Here is a 16273-nt window from a genome sequence, read left to right as displayed (position 1 = left end):
GAGCCTTCCACAAAGCACTTTGAACACCATGCTGCTTCTGTTGGCAAATGGTGAAGGCATACATTTTTTTGTGCTCAAAGTGACATTGAAGCACGTTATTCGGAAGAAAGCAAATGATGTAATGAGTGAAAGCACACTAATAAAGCATAGGTACAGTTTCAAGGTAGAAGGATGATAATTCTAAACTTGCTGGTGACTTAGATGCACTTGGAGGCAGGTAGTTGAATGACAGCATGATGTGAGTGAAGAATGAAGATGCATCTATACATCTGAAGATCAGGAGAATCTCCTTAATAACCTTCTGCGCCATCTTTAGTGCAGCCACTGTGCGTATCAAGTTTGACAGCTCTACCTACAGTGACTGCACTGTTAATGTTTGGGATATACTGTGCTCATCATTTTTCTACTCTCAAGTAGCCAGCATTGAGAGATGGTGCTCCCAGAATTTATTTCTGCAAGCGAACAGCACATGCACACCCTTCTGTCATTGGGTCTCGGCATCCTACTGCAGTATAGCTCCACCTCGTTTCATGCAGGTCTTTCCTGTACAAAAATCTGGTATGCAAAATCTTATATAAAATATGTATTAGACTTTTGAATAGGGTATAAACTTCTGTGCAATTCTAATTTTACTTACAAACGCCACATGAATTCTGAAATAAACGAAACAAACAGTGTTTGCTGTTTCTTTTCTAATTTTTAATTTTTGTTCTTCACTGATCAAGTATTCAGTATTAGATTCAATATTCGAAGGCATTTATTCCCTTTGTTCGTACTCTATTCATGTTCGATTCAGCATATCTTCCAGAAAAGAAGTCCCTGTTTGTCAGTCTGCCAGCGCACTTACACGGTTCTTTTTTTCTTCTGCCAACAAGGCGACAACATTTTTTAACCGAAAAAAAGAAAAGGTAATTTGTCACTTTATTAGCTCATTTTAAACTTTGTTTTGTCATAGTGTAAGCTAAGTTTCGTATATTTTCAACAAACTCCCATGTCTGCTACTTGTTAGAAGCAGTGACTGAGCAGTGTCCACTCATGTATGCTGAGTAGGTCTTATACCTCTGGTCGACCTAAATATGTCATAGTAATTGCTACAACACTATTGGCAGAAGTATTTCTTTGGTATTGGAGACAAATGGCCTTTTGAGTGATAAATTCTTCAGCTTTTCTTTGGAACTAAAGTGTATTTTACTTAGTGTGATCCGATTTGTACCTTCAGAACTGTAGAATTCATTTATGACCAGATTTGATTGAGCTTACTATTCTACATGAGGCGAGCCTACCTGAATATAAATGTCCGCAAGAAGAATCCAGCACTTCTCCAGATACTCTGCATCCTGGAAAAAAATAATGGCAGCAAAACTTGGGGGCAGTTTCTTTTTGTTTTGGTGGACAGACAGAGAGTGTCATGTGTCCACTGACCCCAAAGTTCCAAGGTGCTTTCATCACCCGCTTGAGCTGGTTTCTGGCTCTAGGAACTTGCTTCAGGATCATTTGTGCTGTCGCTATACCCAGTATAGCACCTACATGGTCCCTCTGGGACAGAGAGGAGAGGGGTAAATAAAATTTCGTGTTGTTTTGGTATGGACACTTTTATTGATTTGGTAGTCGGAACTATTTGCTAAGCTACATTTATTCATGACTCTATTTGGCAATTTCACGGTTTGTGAACCTTTCTACATGAAACCTGGATGGAAGCTAAGGGCTGACACTGTCTATTGAGGTCCCCAGTGCTCTGTAGTCCACAGAAACCTGTATTTTTCAGTGCAAAATGTGGAACCTAGGAAGCAATTGTTTTTTGAAGCAAGCTAAGGGCCATCTATTTGTGAAATACTGAGACATTTGTTTCATCAGAAACATACATAGCATCAAAACAAATGTAATAATAGAACTAGAATTATAATAGAGTATACTAAACATGTAAAATTTTTGTTCCAGTGTTTATATTAACAACAAACAAGGAACTATGTATTCTTTGTGGTCTGAAAACACATTTGTGCTACAAAAAGTTCTGAAATATGCTGCTTTGCATATAAACAGTTCATGTTAAACAGCCGGTTTCTATGATTAAGCTGAATTGTTCGCAAATTTTAAACACTGCTATATTGGTATCACCTTTTGTCCACTGATATTCTGTGGCTATAGATACTGCTAGAAAAAGGAATGCTATATCATTCAATTTTGCATCTTCTGGCTTCATAATCTGTCCAATATTCACTTTGGAAGCCTTGGGTATGTTGCAGGAAGAGCCCTTTCACATGTCATTATGTAGTCAGAATTGTATAAGCAGGTTGATTACTATCCTTACATTTCTTTCTTCAGAGCTGAACTGTAAGAATTCACTCAAGGCGATTTCAGCGTCAGCCTTTGTCTTCTTGGCAAGAAGCACAAAGTTGCTCATCAGTCGGAAATCTGAGTCCTTGGCCATCTTTGGTCTGAGCTCCTATGGGAATGGAAAAACAACCTTTATTTAATTTACTTTTTGGAATAGCATCACTCAGGTTTCCGACGCATGCAAGAAGTGGGAAAAACGAACATTCAGAAGCCTTTCCGCAGTTTGAACTGCACTTTCATGGTAGTCCACCTTTGCATTTTCTCTGTGAACAAAAGTTTCATTTTGACATTTACATCATCTCTGTATGTTCAGGTTTTTGAAAGCATAAACAGGCACACAGTTTCACTTGGCATGAACGCAGGTTTAAAAATCAACGAGTTCATTATATCTAGGTAAAAGCCCTGTCTGTATCCTTCAACAGTTTTATGTTTATTTTTCGCTTGAATGTCATTAATAACTTTCGTTTCATATTATTGGTGCTCTGACAAAAGCAACGGTGTGGTATGGCTAAAAGTATATTGTGCAAATTATAGAAGCAGTGGTTGCATGTTTATGAGCTGTAAGCCTGTATTTGCATGCCTCACCCTGCAACGATGCCACCGTTGTCAAAAGTTTCACCTCCAAGAGTTTCATTGTCTGGGTTGATGCATATCTCAATCATGTGATACGTTGATATGAGGCCCCAGTCAGTATCATAACGAGCTTTGTTGAAGCTTTTCATAGCCCCGGCTGGGTTTCCCGTGTACCTGGACAGATTTCAGAATGCTTATTAGGTCAAGTTGTTTTTTTGTCTTGCTTGGTTTGCCAGGTTGTGTTGAAACAATGGTACCATTCGTGAAGCCCTTTGCAGTAGAAGTACCCTCCATTGGCCCCAGAGCGAGGCAAAATATCACCAGCTTTCTTGAGAAAGTGCTCGGCCTGGTCTAGCTTTCCTAGGCGCCTCATAGCCTCTATGAGTCTTGCCAGTGCAGGGTAATAGTCTGTAATGACAGCGCATTTTAAGCGAAGACTTAACCAGAATTATTTCTTTCAATCTACACTCCTAATAACTATGTTACTTCCAAAGAATGTGGCCACACTTGAAACTGGGCAGCCACAGGAGAGATAGCATTCTCCTCCTACTTTTAGGGCTGTGCTTGATGAGCTGTTATGCAATATGTTGGTAGTGTGGTAAGAGCTTTGTTTGATTTGAGTTTTTATTTGTTTTCATGAGGTACATATGAAACACATCAATAAAATTCTACAGAAGGAGGTTCCTAGGTAATAACCATCAGAGGGACCTCCTGTGAGTGAATGTATCAATTAATATTAAAAGGTAAAACAGCAAACTTGTATGCAAAATTGCCTCTCTGTTTGCAGTTTAAGTACTGGTACAGTGTCACTAAATTTTCTTCCAAGTGTCCTCAGAAATGGAGTGTTTTCAGAAAGCCTCGCTGTGGTAATTGTATGGTCATGCTCAAAACACTTGCATGTCATTCTACTGTATAAATGAGCTGGACCGTGCATGTAGATCGAAGCCAAAGAGAGCAAGCATCCTTATTCACTAACCTGGCTTTCTCTCGAGCAACTGTTGGAAGTGAAACATGGATGACTCCAAGTCTGTTTTTCTGAACATCAGGTCTGCCATCATCTGCATATTGGAAGAAAGTATGGAGAAATGCTTTTTGCAGTGGCACTGGTAGCTTCCTACTTGTATCTTGCTACCACTTACCAGTGTTGCAGTGTCGTTTTCTTTTTCAAGCTGGAGGACTGTGTTGCAGTACTGCTTTGCTGGCTCAAGGTTGTTGGAGGTCATCTCCAACTTTGCTAGAGCCAGAAGGACCTGAGTAACCATTTGTAAGCACTGTTACTATGCACATGTTATTTTTGGTGCTGTTCATTGGACTATAAAAATTGTGGGGGTTTAAGCATGGCTTGAACCTAGCAATACGAGCAAAAGCTGCTTTAAACATGGTTTATCAAGGTTGTACATGGTTTGACGGTTTGAACTAATGGAATGCTCAAGCTTCACCTTGAGAATAGACACGATAGCTCCTGTAACATCGCCTTTTCATTCTGTGCTTTTGTTTCCGTATTTTTTCTTTAAGTTAGTTTTCGTGGAAAGGAATGTGTCTCACTTTGGGTGGACACATACAATTAATTAGGTCGTGGTCGCACCGCATATACCACGATTTTTTTTTTAATATGTACAAATATTAAACGGTGCACAACATCTGCAGGTTGGCCAGATTTGGCCTGCTGTCTTCGATTCTTATACCAACGACTAGTAGCTGTAACAGGTTCTTCCATAGCCCTGTGGAGTACCCAGCAGCTCCTGTGCTATATCAGGTGAACTGCAAGTCACGTGGTTAGGCATACCTGGTGAGCGAGCGAGTCACACGCTTAAGCGCACGTGCTGATCAACGAGTTATGCGGTTAGGCATGTGATTTCAAGATCACTGGTGCGGAAAAACCTTGAGCTTTGTATGCAAGAAGTGGAGCCAAATCACACACACTTTTCTTTGTTAACTATAACCATATCATTACATGAAATATTTGTGTAGTTACAAGGGCTTTCGGAATGGTTTTTGTTTGTAGAATTTGGATGTTATTATTCCTTGCGATAGATAAGGGTACCGTAACAATGGCTTCAGTAAAGCAGATCTGAATGCTGTTACAGTGCTTTTAGTGTAACATCTTGGCATTTCTATAGCTTACCTCGACGTTACTGGAGTCATAGCTGAGGGCTTGCTTGTAAAACCTTGCTGCTGGAACATAATCTCTTTTAAGCTCACTTTGTTCAGCAAGGCTTTTACAGATTCTGAAACATGAATTTCGAGGATTCACTTCATTGGATTCTTAGAGAATGAGCAGCACTGGAGGCTAGGAAAAGAGAAAAGCGTACACAATTGCAAGTTGCCTCTGTTCATGAAGGGAGTCTGGTTGCTCCTGAGGAACACGAAGCATTACCCTGAAAAAAAAAAAAAAATCCGTGCACTTTGTTTAATCTCTTCGGTGATATATATGCATGTACTTTTTGATAATAGTGGAACAAACGTGACAGGGAAGATTTTTCAACACAGTTCTGCTGCTTTTCTCTGAAGTTTTTTCTGTGAGTTGTACCATCACTGCATAGCTACAGCATAAGTGATAATTCCTTATTGCTAGCAATTTCAGTGACTCTGATATATTTTACTTTTTCTTTTTTCATGTATCTTGCTCTGCAAGACGCGCGTCATGCAAACCAAAAAAATTTTTTGTCAGGCAGCGTGCCAATATTAATTAGCGGATATGATACCCTGCTGCTGCTGCAGGGAACAGGTTTACGAGTCTCATTCCTGGCTAAGGGGGTGATGAAACACAAGGCGTTTGTGCTCTAAGGTTAAAACTTAGGAATCTTTGTTATGACTTGCATTCATACCAGGCATTATTTTGATACATTCTGGAATGTTATATATGAGTTACATGAAACTAATACTACATATCCCTTGAGTGTGTTACAAATGGTGCAGTGCTTCTCAGGCTGTTGTAAACCATATGCACTTACCTGCTTTGTGCTTCAAATGCTTTGTTGAGGTCTTTTACTGCTGCATCGTCCTTGTGATTGTTTTGGTGAACTTGAGCAAGCAGCAAGTAGAACTTGGATTCCCATTGCAAGCTTGTGAGGTCAGACTCTAAAGGGCATATGTGAGGAGACACAACTGGCAGAAATTTTCGGTGTCCTTCACTACAGCGTCTCTCATAGCCTGAGTCTCTTTGGAATATTAAACCCCAAAAACCAAATAAAACCAAACAGTCTGCTTAGCTCTTGCGTACAGATGTGTACACAGGTTTCAATATTTTCTTGCGCCATTAGGCAATCAAATCTTGCTTTGGTGGATATTTACCCTTCTGAAGTATTCCCAGGGCAGCATTGATAGTGTCCTCAGCATCTTGAAACCGCTTCACCTTTGCTAGTAATTCAGCCAAGTCATACCTTTCAAAAAGCAGCAAGAAATATAGCCAGCCACTGCAAACTGTGTTGCAGTGCTTCATTTGATTGGTAATTCATGGTAAGTTAGGCTCACTTCATTTGGGGTTGGCCACCAGCCTTGATAGCTGCCTTGTAGTATGTGACTGCCTGAAATGTGCACGCATTCAGTTTCACTTCTCAGAATAAGTTTGTCCATGCAAACAGATTTATGCGAGGCCTTTTCAACCAGCTTGCATTTGCCCCAAGGCTTACAAGTCCTTTTTAGCGTACGCTTTGTGTAGACTACAGCAGCAATGAAAGATGAATAACTAGAATATGACAGAATTTGGTGCCAGACCTGTGCAGCAGATGTTGTTGCTCTGCATGACTGAAAGCGTAGTGAGACATATGGTGCAGTGCACTGACAATGAGCAGTAATGTAGTGTTGCAGGACAGGTTTGAGTAAGTACCCACCAACATCGTCCTTTTGACAAGTTTCTAGAACGAATAATGTGGTCATTAGCATCATATTAGTAGTATTAGGGCAAAACAAAGAAAAAAAAAAATGCTGCTGGCTTCACAACAGACAGAGCAAATGTAGCAAAACAAAACACTTTGTTTTGGTGCATCATCAAATGGCTAATGCTTTCAGGTTTCTGCTATCGTAAGCCATACACTATAGCATTCTCATATAGCATCATAAGCTATAGCATTCCAAGTAGGAGGCAGTAATGAGCCAAATAGCGCACAGTTAGTGATAATTATTGTGGACCTTACCCTTTCAAACTGGTGTGTCTTGATTAGTGCTTGTCCAATCTTTCGGGCCACTGCACTATCTTTGGGGTTTTTTCGTAGAGCTTGCTCATATGCCCCGATGGCATTGTCTGGCTAAAATTAAGAGGCCAGAGGGAGGCATTGCTTCAGACAGATTGTTACTGTTCCAGACATACAGTACTTGTGCAGCCAAGTCTTACCTCTTGTATTTTCATGTAGGCATCGCCCAGCATCAAGTATGACTGTGGGACTGGGAACTTCTCAATGATTTCCCTGTATGATTGAGAGAAAGTTTTATTATATTGGTTGTACTATTGTGCTCGTTTTCCAAATTGGTGGCTTTAATTATGCACACATTAACTCAGTGTAATTTTTTATTTTAGGCTATATCTTTTTCACGAGGTTCATTCAGAGTCTCGGTTATTTCATATAAAAGACAAGATTAGTATGCAGTAAACCCTAAATAATTTGAATTTGCTCAATTTCAGCAGCCAGTGTTTTCAAAATGAGGTACTTTGAGCCTGTCAGCATGAAGTGTAATCAGAAGATTGTCTTAAAAAGCATTCTTTGAGTTCGAATCATCCGTAGCCAGCTTTACAGTCCTGTGGAGGCATAGTGACCTGAGACTGTATAATGTTCCAAGCACATTCCTGGGACTTGGACTATTTCAGAGTTCTGCTGACCTTATGAACTTTTTTCGTGTACTTAACCAAATTGCAGACCAGGCTATTTAATTACAAAGCAAAAGTAGTGGATACATATAGGAAAAGAAGGTGACTTTAAGATATTATGGTACTTGTAAACTGCATTTGTAAAAACTATAAAATTCAAAATATCATCACTACCAAAGGATCTAAGTATTTCATATGAGTGGCATACAGAATGTCTACACAGCGGCCGCAATCACAGCTTCGCCTTCACACTTTCATAGGTTTTTCGTAATTGTGTTGTAAATTGTTTTGGTGGTGCAGTGAAGTTTCACTGTTATTAACTCCAGTTTGTTAAGCTGTGCTACTTGCTTTCATCTAACTTACCATGTGCAATGTACTACATACCTGTAGCAGCTGGCATACAGGCGTGGATCTTTTCGGTAGTTCAGGTAAATGTCAGCCATCTTCTCCCGTGCCTGCTGGAAGTAAGGCTGGTCTGGCCCAATGTTCCTTAAGAGGGTCAAAGCTTCTTCGACATCTCCTCGAGCAAGAGCCAGCTCACAGCTTGCAATGGCCACACGAGTTTCTTCGTACGTGCCGCGAAATTCTTCCGCAGCTTCTTGCATCACTCTCACTGCCTCGTGCTGGTCAAGTGTTGAAAACAAGGGCAGGACAATGACATCAATGACATTAGTTTCAATGACATCAGACTCAAGTAATTGTCCTTTTTATTGTTCTGTTCTGAATCAGTGTGAAGAATGATGTGTAAATTCCAACAAGGATCAAACTAAATAATTCAATAAGCATCCATCTTGGTTTGAGCAAGAGTCAGGAAAAAAGTTGCATCATCGAATACCGTTTGTCATAAGTTTTTGAAGTCCATGGTGTTTGCTTCTGAGCGGCACCATTTGGCTTGTACATATCTCCGGCGTTCCAAATCTCCCAAGGGTAAGAAAATTTTCAGTCCTGCCCCCTAAAATATATAAGGCTTCCACAAACGGTGCAGGAGCCCCACTATGAGGCTTATATATATGTGTGAACCACCTGAGTTCCATACTTGTTACAAAGAGTATACATTACTGAGATGTGGACTCTTTTACATATGAGTTAATTTTAACTTGTTAAATTTTAACAGCCAATTTAATCCAATCAACATCAAATGTTCAAAAAGGGCTTTTGGTAATTTGTACAAGATTTTGGCCACCTCTGAATTTTAATTATTGAAAGACGACTGTGGGTGAGATTTACTCAAGTATGAACTAGCGGGCTGTGCAGCATCAGCCTTCATTAACCTTAGCATTAAGCATTATAAACCTAATATTCTTTCTAATCTCTGCCATTTTCATATAAATTAAAAACAGTCACAATCCTTCTGGAGCTAAAATCTTCCAGACAAATCAGGCAAGTGTGTTTGTAATGCTGATGCAGGAAACTGTTTTTCTCTGACTATTTATTTCTCGAATGCTTACCTGCTGATTCAGTTTGTTGTATACGTCGGCAAGTTCAAGATACAGGGAAAGTTTGTCACTTGAAGTCAGTTCTTGCTTGCGGTTCTTGTTGGATGCCGCTGTAGAAATGTATGTTTTCTTAACTCTGAGATGGATTAACACATACTACAAAGCATATAGCACTTCACTTACTTGACCCTGATGGACCACATAGCGCCATGGCCGCATTCAGTAACTGAACAGCCTCTTGGAATTCACCTTGTTCTTTCAGTATCTTAGCCTTGATGATGTGAAATATGGGCTTTTCCCTGACCTAGCAAAATGGTTGAGACCATTTTACCATTTTAAGTTTTTACACTGGCACTCTGGTTTAAAAGGAGTTGCGGCACTTGTAAAAGGAGATCTTGGGTTAAATGCTGGTTTTCGTTTTCACGTTTTGATGGACACGAAATTTAGAAGCCACCCATATGCTATGCGATGTCAGTGCATGTTAAAGAACTCGAGATTCTCTAAATTAATCCGATGCCATCCACTATGGCACGACATCTCACAAAGCCCACATGTCACTTTGGGACATTAAATCCCAGAATTGATATTTTTATGAAAGAAGACAGGTTAGTTCAGTGAATTTTTGTCTCTACCTTCAATAAACGATGTCAGCACAATGCATATACTAGCAGTTTCATCACTGTGCATTAACATGAACTAAATTAATTTCTGCCTGCAACTTTCAAGGTTCACAATACGTGAATGCAAAAGCATAGAAGTTACCACTTTCTGTGAGTCAAACAAAACTAAGCATTAGCATGCTAGAAATGTAAAGTTTTTCACAGTACCCTTTTGTTACTGTTTTTGTAATGTTTTGTATGGTACTTTAACAGTATTGGAAATGTACTCTGAATGTTAAACACTGACAAGGCTGTGCCGTTCAAATTGAAGACTCCAGAGTCCTACCTCAAAGTCGTAGCTGAGTGCAGTTTCCAGTAACTGGCTGGCATTCTTGATGTTTCCTTGATGGATGTGCATCTGTGCCAACAGTAATTGGGCATTTGTGAAGCTGGAATACTGCTGTGTGCATTTTGAAAGGAGTGACTGCGCCTCCACCAGGTCATCTGGAGCAGTGGATAGATAGATAGATGGATTTATTGAAAGGAACAGCAGAGGTTGGCCGGAATAATTCAAATCTGGCCTGCTACTCTGCTAGTGCTACTCTGCTAGGAGCAGTGGAGTTAAGAGCATTCTGTATGAGCTAGATAGCCAGACAAAACTGTATTGGAGTGAATTACATGAAACACTGGAGAAACGGCAAATACATTGGACTGGATAGAGTCTTGATATTAGTCTGAGAAAAAGTAGTCTGAGCACTACTTTTTCTAATTTGTAATTTGTAAAGATTCTTTTCCTGTTCTATATTTTTTTCCCCTTTGAGTCAGCCACATCTAAATTTGCTGTTAGAGCCAATGGACAACACTGTTTTCTGACTCTGAACTAGGAAATTCTTGGTGCAGAATTTGACCCACAGTATTTACTTATTTAATCATCCATTTTTAGTTTCACGTTCATTCGAGCAAATAGCTAACAGTGAAAATATAGACCATCGGCATGGATAGCACCCTTACTTGAAAGATACTTGAGTTTTCCCATCAAGTATATTGCCTCTACAGAGCCAGGACAGCACCTGAGAACTGGCTGAAGTACCGTTTGGCTTTTTTTGAGTGGCTCTGGCATTGCTTGTCCAGAATCAACGGGCTGTAATGTAAAACATGCATTATTCATAATTGTACACGATCATAGCTAATTTAAGGCATATTTGCGCACTTGCCTTGTCTGGAGCATACTGCAAGTAGAGCTTCACAATTTCATATATGAAGTCTGGGTGCAGCATGAGCAGGTATTCCACTCCCAATGGTAAGCCCTAGGTCAGTGAGAAGCATTTTAAACTACTAGTTAGTAACTATTTCTTGCTTTGGTTTGGTTGTTCTGTCAGTGATATGTTATGCGTCTATGATTTGTAGTGGAATTTAGTCACCAAGTTATTAATGGGTCAGGTAGGCTTTTTGTGCGTTAAAACAGGCTCTTGATCTGGCTGTGGCTATAAGCAGTTAATTGCGTGCTTTTCCGAAATCTCCTGACTCTTGCAGCAGTGGGTTTTGTATTAGTGCATTAGCACTAGCTGAGACTTTCACTGACAGTAAGCCATTGTTTCTGTGTCTAATGCTTCCATGTCCATGCAACAGTGACCCTTTTTTTGGTGTTGGAAGTTTGTGTGACATAATGAGGCAACATGTTATAGCCAAATTGGCAGAAGCTGCCAATTAGGGCAGCAACTTTTAAGCTTGGTATCAAAACCAATGGGGCCCTTGATCTCAAGTCAGACAAGCTATTCCTAGGCTATGTGGGCTCGTTTGTACAGCTTGGTTAAAGCAGAGTTTTTTATTTAATTCGCTCCTGCCTAACTTGGGCAGTGTGTGTAATATTGATACGTAAACGGAGGTAAGCCAGTTCAAATCAAGAAAAACCATGGAAAGCTAAGATAAACCAAAGAACAACAGCCAACTATGCTAGCTCACAGCAGCTCACAATTATCTCCAGCTAAGCCACATGGTAATTTCATTTTTACATGTTTTCAGCTAGATGCATAAAAAAATGTTTACCTTTTTTTTTTTTTTCAGTACAGAGCGCTTACCTCTAATTTTGTGTAGTGATTGTCCACACATTGGCCCAAATAAGTGAGCACCTCTTCTGGCTTCTGCTGTAGTTTATGTGCACAGAGGGCACACAGGTACAGCAGCTCCTGCAGAGACAATTAAGAGGCCAGTCCCAATTTGCATGAGGGCAATTTCAACCTTCATCTCTAAGCATATATACAGAACAAGTCTAGAAACAGTATTCTTCATTCATTTAAGTCATGCTGATTTACCTTGATTGTCAATTGGCATTAATTTCAAGAGAGACATCAGTCCGCAAGAATTGGAATTTCATTTTGCATGCATTAAGTATTGTGTTTCAGTGTACATATTGAAGTATTCACGGCAAACTGGTGTCATGTTGTAGCCACGTATGCTGTAACTATTTTCTTTTGGCAGACCTACAATCTGTGAGTAACTATTTTCTTTTGGCAGACCTACAATCTGTCAATAGAGTGCTTAACCATACAAATGGGCTTTACTGTACAAGTTGAATTTAGAGCTCCGGTACGTCAACAATTCACCAAAGGGGGTTGGTCAAACACCCTTTCATCAAGCATTTTATCCCAAATTTTATCCCAAAAAAGCTGAGCACCAGGACAAGAGAATGCTTACAGCTGTTAAGATAGTTATAACCCACAGTACTGAGGATTGAGCCCTGTATTTCTGGCATACAAGACAAATGCTCAAACTGATAGGTTTTTGCGGAATGCGGTGTATGAAAAGAATGCTTGAAATTGTGAATAGTGAAATGTTATGTCGTATTGGCACCAACCGAAGGCATGCTGGATGTCTTGTGGATTTCCTTCATTAGTTCAAGCTGTTGATTAGCAACGTCACACTGACCCTCCAGCAGTTGACACCAGATAATACCTGCATTGTGGAAAGTGTCATTCATACATAAGGCTTTGACTCGCTTTGACATAACTATGCTGTCTGTGAACTATAATTGCAAAGAATGCCTTTGATAAGCAAAATTAAATGTGATCTGGAGGACTTACCACTAAGTGCAACAATGCTGGCCTCATCGGACTTGAGAGCAGCCCTGTAGTGCTTTGCTGCTTCTTTGATTTTGTTCTGCAGAATACACTGGTAGCCAAGCTCTGCCAGGTAGTCTGCATTTGCTGGTTGCAAGGCACACGCCTTTTCTACTAACACTTGCGTGTGCATAAGTATCGAACTTTGCCTTGAACTCTGTCCAATTTTAAAAAAGAATAGTGCAGGTCACTTAACATTGTTGACATTACCAAAACGTCAAGCTTCACAAAGTTTGTCTGCAGAGCCCAATGGAACCCTGATTTGATGGTTACATGCATTGTTCAATCCAAACCTTGCAACTTAAAGCGAATGAAATATGGGCAATTTTGACATAAGTACAGAGTGTTTAGAAATCCTACAAAAGTTTGTTTATCAGTAATAACAAATTAGACTATAAGTGACCTGTCAGCGATTACTAAGGTCAGGTGAAAAAATTTACAGCCAGCGACTGCAATCGCTGGCTGTTTTTGCTGTTTGATCCAAGGCTACCAGGAGGCATAGTTACAAGTGCCAAGCACATGAGTCTCACTCATTCAATCTACTAGCGACGTACAGCATATCTTTTATGTAATTTGGCAGTAGTAAAGCATGAGCCAAGTAGTAACAAAATGCGTTTGTCGAATTCCCATTATACATAAAAATAGCACTCAATCCTTGCATTATGTGAGCCATATAATCAGTGACTAGAATCTTTTGTTTCCCATTCAGCTGAAGCTATTGATAGCGATGTATACATAATAGCAGTTGCTAGTACACTTGGGCCCTGCACAGCCTAATGGTGTGCTTTGTGAAGGTGCAAGGCACTTACTATTCTTGACAGCAGTTGAGCTATTCTGTTATACAAGACTCCATTTGTCGGTTCCAGCACCTCCATTAGTGAGACAATCTCCGATAGCCTGTCAGAAGCCTTGAAAAGCACAACAAGAAACCATTCAAAGAGGGAAAAGTGCAGTTTTAGGCTGAACTGCATGAGCATATGTTATCAAAATATAAATTGATGGACTACTTTTACGACACCCAATGAGATAAAAGCTGCTGCGAAACTTATAAATTCACTAGCATATAACTGAATGGCTCATATCTTTAGTTCTGTAAAACTCCTAATTATGTGAAAGGTGATTATTCAATTTGAGTGAATTCTATTTTTCAGTAACAATATCTGTGGTACATTAAACAGCTAAAGATTGATGATCTTTTGAAATTTATGTAACTGTCTTCATCAGTTCACCAGCTCATTGATATCAGAGGAATCATGAAGGCCAACTGAGAAACCAAATTTCTGATCTTGCATCTCTTATAACAGCCTGTCATTGCTCAGTTCTCTAATTTTGCCAAACTATAGAGTCTGGCTTCGGCTTGTTTTATTTAAATGAGTGTCAGTCAGATATTATTAATAAAGTTTTTTAAAAAAGGGCTTCAATGCCTACCTCTCTAAAGTCTCCATTTTTGCATATTTGGTTTAGGATCAGGTGCAGCAGGGCATCGATGCATTTTGAATCTTGTGACAAGCACCTGGTAGATACAAACAAGTTATTACCATTACAGGTTATCGCCTCTTTACTCTGATAACTGAGAGTTGAGAGTTGAGCCTTGTTGCACGACTTCACCTGTTGGATGAATCCACCATTTGTTCCCAGTCCGAGAGTGCAAGGTGAAGCTTCATTTTTTCGAGTAGTGCAGGGACGAAGCCAGTGTACAGGACAACGGCTTGGTTGATCACTTCCAAGGCTTTCATAAGTTCTCCACCACATTCAAAGCATTTAGCTTTTCCAAAGAGGGCTTCTGGAACTGCCCTGAATAAGTTACAAGCTTATTATTATTTACAACTACTGTGAAATTTGAATTTTGGACTAATTAATTAGTGATAAAGTTAGATGAAAATGTTGCACAGAAAGACAGGGTAGTAAATAAGCAGGCAATATGTGCACTGACAAAATTTTCCTTGCGGTTTCCTTGGATGACTTTCAATTCTTAGTTTGAATTCATCTTAACCCATCTGCTTGTTTAGTCTTTCTGCACATTAATACTTCTGTCATAATGTTAAGAATGAGTGCTTTGGTATTCTGAACTAATTGTGGCTTTGTGCATTTCCTAATTTCAGTTAGGTTCCTTTACTATTTATAGTTAATGCACCTCAGCTTAATGTACTGTATTTAGATATGGCACACAAAATATGACTCCATTCTAAAGTGCATAGTTGAAGAACAAATGAGAGGTGCATATACATATGTTTATTGCAAGGAAGAAACTTTCTGTGAAAATGGTAGTTTCCATGCATTGCATAAACTGAAATTAGAATATGGAGAACTGGCGACACCAGTAATGTTAACACCATTTTAGGGGACTATATATATAGTGATACAACTTACACTCCTTGTGACTCAAAATACTGAATTGCAGACTTCTTGTCCCTTGTGCTGATTATTTCATTCCATCCTTTCAATATCAGCCCCTTGAAGCAAAAGCAGCAGAGTTCACTGAATAAATTTACGGTGAAAAAAGAAAAAATATATACAAGAGAAATTAAGGCTCACTTCACGTGTGGGTGGTGCCACCTTTAGCATTCGATCAATGTATTCCCTTGCTTTGTCATGTTTCCCAGTCAGAAACAGAAACAGCCCAGCATAGTATAGTACCTGCAACCAATTTTGAAACATGTGCTCATAACAAAATTAGCATGAACAGTTTCAGCTTGTGATCCAAAACCATGCATGATGTGTGTAAGAAATTACCTTTTCTCCTGCTTGTTTTCTTGTCTCCTTCAGTCGGGCATCGAGCTGTGCTACGGCCTCTTTATCTAGGTGCATGTAATAGGGCGCATATTGAAGATGGGTAAAGTGCATGTGCAGATAATAAAGCTATACAAGTCATTTATACCCGACTTTTCGTACTCACCAATGACACTGCATTTCCTATGCGCAAAGATGAGCGCCAAAATTCCGCCCAATGCAACATCTTTACTCTCTTTAACGACGTCCAGTTCTCGGATTCCCTCTTGAAGCCTACCTGTACAAGTCATTAGTCTTTGTCACAGCTTGGACACTGATAATTACAAGTGCAACAAAGTGTTAATAAAGGTAGTGCGGAAAAATAAAGATGAGCGGAACGCTCAGCACCTTCAAATATCAATGACATTCCAAAATAAAGGCGATACACCGGGTCTCCTGAGAACCGCTTCAGGCCCTCCACCGCAGCGCGCTGCATGCTACGGTAGTGCTGCTCACGGCAGTAATAGTGGATCCTGGTCTGCAAGAAATAATGTTGCGGCGCCTTAGAGTGTCCTGTTTAATTGTGCATTCCAGGCATCACCTTTAAAAGCAACTCTGGCTCGCTCATGATTGCGCACCGTCTCTCTGCAGCAGCTCGGAACCGAAACAAAGCAGTGCTTATTTCGCTTCTGTTGCTAGGCG

At 39.9% G+C, this 16273-nt stretch overlaps 1 protein-coding gene across 1 annotated transcript in view; it reads right to left on the bottom strand.

The window, feature by feature from the left end:
• LOC146185377 (tetratricopeptide repeat protein 21B-like) overlaps window positions 1-16273 on the bottom strand; it is a 23671-nt gene extending 7398 nt beyond the window's left edge. Inside the window, exons 1-33 of the mRNA XM_084606326.1 lie at window positions 16173-16273; window positions 15980-16109; window positions 15759-15869; window positions 15596-15660; window positions 15398-15499; window positions 15233-15315; window positions 14471-14656; window positions 14291-14375; window positions 13672-13770; window positions 12827-13019; window positions 12601-12698; window positions 11825-11932; window positions 10961-11053; window positions 10758-10887; window positions 10093-10250; window positions 9331-9451; window positions 9160-9257; window positions 8096-8334; window positions 7241-7313; window positions 7044-7154; window positions 6382-6434; window positions 6202-6290; window positions 5862-5988; window positions 5220-5285; window positions 5033-5135; window positions 4047-4157; window positions 3884-3965; window positions 3165-3315; window positions 2920-3081; window positions 2537-2597; window positions 2309-2443; window positions 1423-1536; window positions 1284-1337 (exon numbers count right to left, since the gene is read on the bottom strand). Of these exons, the coding sequence (XP_084462452.1) occupies window positions 1284-1337; window positions 1423-1536; window positions 2309-2443; window positions 2537-2597; window positions 2920-3081; window positions 3165-3315; window positions 3884-3965; window positions 4047-4157; window positions 5033-5135; window positions 5220-5285; window positions 5862-5988; window positions 6202-6290; window positions 6382-6434; window positions 7044-7154; window positions 7241-7313; window positions 8096-8334; window positions 9160-9257; window positions 9331-9451; window positions 10093-10250; window positions 10758-10887; window positions 10961-11053; window positions 11825-11932; window positions 12601-12698; window positions 12827-13019; window positions 13672-13770; window positions 14291-14375; window positions 14471-14656; window positions 15233-15315; window positions 15398-15499; window positions 15596-15660; window positions 15759-15869; window positions 15980-16109; window positions 16173-16199 (3618 nt within the window). The 5' untranslated portion in view covers window positions 16200-16273. The remainder of the gene's footprint in view (window positions 1-1283; window positions 1338-1422; window positions 1537-2308; window positions 2444-2536; window positions 2598-2919; window positions 3082-3164; window positions 3316-3883; window positions 3966-4046; window positions 4158-5032; window positions 5136-5219; window positions 5286-5861; window positions 5989-6201; window positions 6291-6381; window positions 6435-7043; window positions 7155-7240; window positions 7314-8095; window positions 8335-9159; window positions 9258-9330; window positions 9452-10092; window positions 10251-10757; window positions 10888-10960; window positions 11054-11824; window positions 11933-12600; window positions 12699-12826; window positions 13020-13671; window positions 13771-14290; window positions 14376-14470; window positions 14657-15232; window positions 15316-15397; window positions 15500-15595; window positions 15661-15758; window positions 15870-15979; window positions 16110-16172) is intronic.

The sequence above is a fragment of the Amblyomma maculatum genome, chromosome 6 (genome assembly GCF_055883805.1).
Source record: "Amblyomma maculatum isolate TAMU_Amacu chromosome 6, ASM5588380v1, whole genome shotgun sequence".
NCBI lineage: Eukaryota > Metazoa > Arthropoda > Arachnida > Ixodida > Ixodidae > Amblyomma > Amblyomma maculatum.
This window is presented reverse-complemented; position numbering and strand designations above follow the sequence as displayed.